The following is a 6,116-nucleotide window of genomic DNA, read 5'->3' on the forward strand; positions in this document are numbered from 1 at the left end:
TAAACTGCAACACATTTTTATCTTACCTAGATATCGCTTACCATTAGAATGCATTGACCTGTCTTACCAAGACCAATGATCTTAGTGCACTGGCAGATAATTTTGCTTACTTTAACCTAAAAAAGGCTTGAAACAAGTCAGAATATCTTAAAACAATACAAATTATCTGGATGCATTTTCTGGGTAAGCTAAATCAACTCAAAACAAGTAAATGCATTTTCTTGGTGAGCGGGATCAACTCAAAACAAGTAATTATTTTACTATACAAAAAAACCTAGGTAACATTAACATTGTTTGCAGTATACGGAGAGTGTTTGTTCAACACAAACACTTATGCACATATAGCATACAGTATAAAGGCCATCTAAACACCTATTAGCTGGTAATGACAGTGTTCACTCTGAGCTGATTAGTAATTATAAAGCCATACCATTAATCATGTGTCAACATGACATTAGGAAAATGACATGACTTTGACTTAAAGTGACAAGTCAAGTAATGTAAGGACCTCAATTACCTATTGGCTGGTCTGCCACCTGTGGCTTCTGGGTTTCCAATCTGATATTTTCTATGACATGAATAATAGTATTTCATTAAGAAGGTAATAATAACTTAGAGAAAGAGTTTCCTCTACATGTTAGGGTCCATTTAACAAATTAAATTCAGCGACTTGGAACAGAATGACAGTAAGAACTATGATTTGATTTTATTCTCCCACACAGCAGTTATTGCTGTTTCATAGAGTTTAGAGGCTGTGTGGCACTCTGTAGTCATGTGACAGGCAGGAGAGGAAACAGGCGTCACCCTGTGTGGGAGATTGACAGAAAGAGAGATGTACAGAGGAGAGAGGGACTTGTTACAGTAGAGTAACGTCAGTAAAGTGATCAAAGGTGTAGATCAGGACAGAGACAGACAGGCTTTATGAGAGCAGAGAGATCAAGTCAGATTTAGAGTTTGGGGTACAGAGACGAGGCATAGGGCCAGATTAAACAGTACAGTTATAACACATTGAGACGCGGAGACAGAATGGAACAATACTAGAGGCCCTTTTGGGGTTCAGGGATAAGGGTATAGGGCGCAGGGGGAAAGTTTAGGGTTTGGTTTTTCTTTTGGTGGGGGGGACAGGTGGAACGAGCAGCAGTGTGTTGAGGAGTACAGCATTGCTGTCAGGAGCCATTGAACGAACAATCACAGAGATGGGGAACACATGGATTATAGGAGTCATCTCTCTCCTGGCTGTTTCTGCTACCTGGAGCTTTGAAACCGGTTTGAACATCTCAGTACTTCATTTTGTTTATCCGTCTGGTTTTGGTTTCTGTTGACTACCGCGTTAAGGGACAATTATTCATAAAACATTCAAAGCATTACTATAGCTATCCAATGATATGATGAAATATCATACAGTCAAAATCTGTATTTAATGACTGAATAATATTGATAAAAACAATGCTCTGACCCCTGCTTTAAATTGTAGACTGTGTGGGCTGATTGTAGAAGTCCCTAGGCCTGTAGATTACAGTGACATGTGTATCGAGATTTCTGTTCTGATTATTATTTTGTGGTCAAACAAAAAACCAAGTCAGTGGAACAGATTTGGATGATTATACAAAATTCAAATGGAACTTTTTTTTAAAAAGTACCATTTGATTCTACCAAGGGAAGGAAAATGCAGAGTGCCACATAGTAAAGACTAGAGTGTGTGGGTGGTGGCGTGCTTTATAGTGGAACGAACATGTTTTCTCCTGTATTTGAGAGGAGATTGAGACAATGATACAGCTTTTCTCCATGATGGGGGGACTCTGAGGAGGAAGTGATATTACTAGTCAGGCAGTGTATGGGGGTTGTGTGGCTTTCTGTAACCACCATAGTGGTTACACCTGTCAAAAGTAAACATCGACAATAATAAAAGAGCAGTCTGTGACCCAGAAAACACCCCACTTCAGAAAGTTCAGTAACCTAACAGTCAACCTCCCATGATATCATGTCTTATGTATGACACTGGTGGTTGTTTTAAGAGTGGAAAGTATGGTTACAAGCGTACTTATACATATTGGAAGCTAGATACTGTATGTAATATTTTATTTCCTCACAAAAACAAAAAGCTAAAATACTTTTACTAACAAACTAATGAACTTTTCAATAATGGCCAAAATACTATCACTGGAAATTTTTGTAAAGTCAATGATTAAGTCAACCTACTTCCCCTACTCAACACTTTTTCTGATGCTGAGCCTTAAAATCAACTGTTTTGATTCACCCTTCTATCAGTCCCATGCTTCAATGTTTGCTGGATTGTTGATTGTTCTTACACTTGATGAAATCACTAACTGTGTATGCTAATGACTGCCCAACATTTTGCTGACATGCTATACCACTAACACGCACTTTGATTCGTCTCTCAGGACATAACAACCACATTTCTGTGATCTCTCACACTACCCCTCCCTCCACTTCAACTACATCTACAGAACTTCGAATTCATGGTAAAAATCATTATGTTTAACCAAACCTTCACTGGTGCCACTCTACTAGCCTACACTGGCATGGGGTCACATTCATGTTCAGAGAGGAATGGAGCTTTTTCTTTAGGAGAGGAAAAAGAGGAAATGATGTATTAGTTTCCTGTTTCTGAGACGAGGCCGGTTAGTCTACATGACTCTCAGAGATAAGTCTTTAGATCCGGCATAGCCCAATCAAGCTTCTCAATATACTGTAGGCCAGTCTTGTACATTTTTACAGTGGTAAAAAATATATTATTTTCAGATACCATAGAATTAATTTGCATTTATGCATTTAGTCAACTTTTTATTGATTTTGTCTTCAATTCAAAATCTTTTCACATAATTTCCCCAGTTGCCAGAAGTGAACATTTTCATCTAGGCCATGAGGTCATCTTAACGTGCAGCAATAAGACTTGGAGTGAAATGATCTACACCATCTGGAAAATAAACCGGGGTGGAACAGAGTGTCTAATATCATCGGGTGTTAATGACCAACCTTTTGACTCATGCAATGATGGAAAAGTCATGCTAAACACAACCAGTGGTGAATCTTACCTAAAAATTCCTGAGTTCTCAATCAGTGATGAGGGAATCTACCACTGTGAGTCAGTATACAGTGGAGGAAGCAACTCTGCAAACATTGATGTATCAGTTATAGGTAAGAAACTGTTAGCAAAATCAAACGTTTTTTATTTGCATTGATCTGTAGCCTACATTTTAGAATGATGTGTTGTATGTCATATTTTTATTCCAAGTTAGTGTAGCTTGTGTTGTGTAAATTGGTGTAGGCCTATACAGTAGGGCTGATTCTTCCTGCTCACCTTCCCCCTGTGTGAACAGTAGCCCCTCCCACGGTGTCTGCCTGGCTGGAGTGGGAGGGCAGTAAGAGGGTGGCTGTGTGTTTGGCTAAAGGGGGGAAACCAGCTGCCTCCATCTCCTGGAGGAGTACATGGAACTCTACTTCAACTACCACACAGAACAAAGATGACTCCTTCAGAGTGGAGAGTCGGATGGTCCTGCCAGAGGTCATCACTACGGACAACCTGACCTGTGATGTCAGACATCCCTCCTGGGTAGAGATGCATAACGTGACACTACAGATCACCGAAGGTAGAGACAGCTATTGTGAACATTTTTGGGGTATATAAATGCCTATTTAAAATGCAGGTTGGGCGGAAGGATACTGTATGACTAACACATCACTCTTTTAGAATAGGAGTGAACATCATAGCTTTTTTAGTCAGAAATATCAGATTATTATTTTGAGGCATTATTGACATTTACATTTACATCATTTAGCAGACGCTCTTATCCAGAGCGACTTACAAATAATGAGGTATGGGAGTTGGGAGGGATAAATAATCACAAATCTCAAACGTCTATTACAGGACATAGTTGCATTGGCATATTATTTCAAATGAATTCATTGTGAATTTCATTGTGAATATGACATAGAAGTTAAATCTAGATGATTATCAGATTGAATGTAATTGAAATACGATGGGATGATAATAGGTTTCTTATGACTATCATTATTGATCATTTTATCTTCCTTTCAGGGGACTTCATACACTTGCAACAAGTCATCATCTCTATGGTAACCATCAGTGTCATTATGGCTACTCTGGCTGGTTTATACTTCACACGAAAACACCTCTGCAGAATTTGGTATGAATAGGAATTATTCTGTTTTTTTGACATCATTATTTTTTTTTCAATATCATTGCTTGTGTAATAAAGAGCTTTATCTGTGTATTCACAGCCCCGCCAGACCATCTGAGTCCAAGCCTTCTCAGGTATGTATAGTATGCACCATATCCTGCATTGTGTTACCTGTCATAGTGCTGTAAGTCCTGTACGTTTTGCATAGCTAGCAGTTTACTGAAACTAGTGATGATTCTCTGTGTTTCTCTCTGTCACAGGACTATGTGGAGGAAGTAGAGCCCTATGCCAGCTACGTGCAGCGTGTCAACTCCATCTACAACTCCTCTGCAGACCTGTTCACATAACACGCACACACGCATACACACACCCACACACACACACACACACACACACACACACACACACACACACACACACACACACACACACACACACACACACAGAGAGAGAGAGAGAAAGAGTGAGATACACACACCTCTGTACGCCACTCTGTACAAACTTGGAGGTTGATGAAACTGAGAAAAGCCACAATGAGCCAGTAAATGAAACAGGTAGATAACGGAGGACATGACGCAGAGCTTCAGGTAGGAGAGGAAAACCTCACAGATCACGCCTGCCTGTGGAGGCTGATGGAAAAGGGATTCCACCCAGCAGACGTCTGGCAGCACTGCAGACACAGCCCCCACTCTCCCTGCATCTCGGCCGAACCACAGGCCTCTGTCTCAATGATGACCTGGAGAACTTGCCTCACAACTCCTAAACTTCCCTTACAGATATCTATACAATAATGACATCCTGGAGACGTGAGAAAATGGCCAAAGATTAGACAGTTCTACAGACATTTCTACAACCAAAGAGACAAATGGGTAGATCAGAGATGATCTTTCCAGTTTCCTAATTTGCACACTGAGAACTATGACTGTGTGTAGTCTGTATACCACAACTGCATACCGCAGCTCTCATAACACACACGTTTTGACTGTTCCCACACACCTGTGTCATCTGCAACTCGTGGCAAGAGTGCAATTTTGAGATGTTTCATCAAAATCTCAATTTATGTTACACTGATGTATGATTACAATGTTTTTGTTGAGTTCATATTTATGATTAAGTTTATTATATTTCTTTATAATAAAAACAGATTATTTACATTTGAAACTTACATCCTGAGCTGATGGGAAAAGGATGTGAAGCACACACCTCATTCTCCTTGGTTTCATTCAGGAGAGAAGATGTTGAATCTGAGAACTAAGTTTACAACTAAACTTTTTAATTGAGTCAATTGCTTTCAATTTGGAAAATGTGTATGCTTGTTTGCAGAGTGCAAATTATACTGTGACATTCGGGGGAGCCTCTATTAAACATTTTTCTGGGCCTAATAGTAAAGACATGTCATTTAACGGTGTGTGGCATGAACACAACCAGTCATGATGTTTTCATCTGCTTGTCAAACAAATCACTTCCAAAAGTAGGCTACCTGCGGCTGCTCACATTCATCCCCCAAAATTCCAGCATCCAAACAGTGCACTGTGCTCGCGCCATTTGATTAATGGAAAGAGACATCTGTGGCGCTGGTGGTAGCGCTATAGTTCCAGGGATATGTCAGAAATATTCTTTGCTATTTTCACAGCCAGTATTATGAGCGCAATAGCTGGAGGTGGTGCAAAAGGGCTGGATTTTGATGAATAAACAAGTTGCAGGTGTGATCAACATGTTCCATGGCTTAATACTGCATGCGTTTGTCTCAAGTTTTGTAGATTATTGAAGGTCTTCGCATTGTCATCATCGCCCATTAAGCTGGGGGCACGGAATATTTTTGTCCTGGTCCACTGCGGATTGATACTACAGTTTATTAAATAGCATAGGCTTCAATAACAAGTAATAGCAACAATAAATAAAAACATCCAGTACTCAATAGCCTATGTTTGGAGTGTTGGTAGTCAACATTGT

The 6,116-nt window shown here is 39.8% G+C and overlaps 1 protein-coding gene across 3 annotated transcripts; it reads left to right on the forward strand.

The window, feature by feature from the left end:
- The first annotated feature begins 855 nt into the window (after window positions 1-855).
- Window positions 856-5,872, forward strand: LOC121537089 (cell surface glycoprotein CD200 receptor 1-A). Of its 3 annotated transcripts, XM_041844853.2 has the most exons (7): window positions 856-1,266; window positions 2,403-2,483; window positions 2,854-3,159; window positions 3,342-3,611; window positions 4,061-4,169; window positions 4,264-4,297; window positions 4,424-5,872. In XM_041844853.2, exons 1-7 carry the CDS (start codon window positions 1,197-1,199, stop codon window positions 4,508-4,510), a joined length of 957 nt encoding a protein of 318 aa, XP_041700787.1. In that variant the 5' UTR covers window positions 856-1,196; the 3' UTR covers window positions 4,511-5,872. The 3 variants fall into 3 exon arrangements, with proteins under 3 accessions (XP_041700787.1, XP_045062367.1, XP_041700788.1); XM_045206432.1 differs by having other exon boundaries at window positions 856-2,483; XM_041844854.2 differs by lacking the exon at window positions 2,403-2,483.
- The last annotated feature ends 244 nt before the right edge of the window (window positions 5,873-6,116 follow it).

The sequence above is a fragment of the Coregonus clupeaformis genome, chromosome 23 (assembly GCF_020615455.1).
Source record: "Coregonus clupeaformis isolate EN_2021a chromosome 23, ASM2061545v1, whole genome shotgun sequence".
NCBI classification, from domain to species: Eukaryota; Metazoa; Chordata; class Actinopteri; order Salmoniformes; family Salmonidae; genus Coregonus; species Coregonus clupeaformis.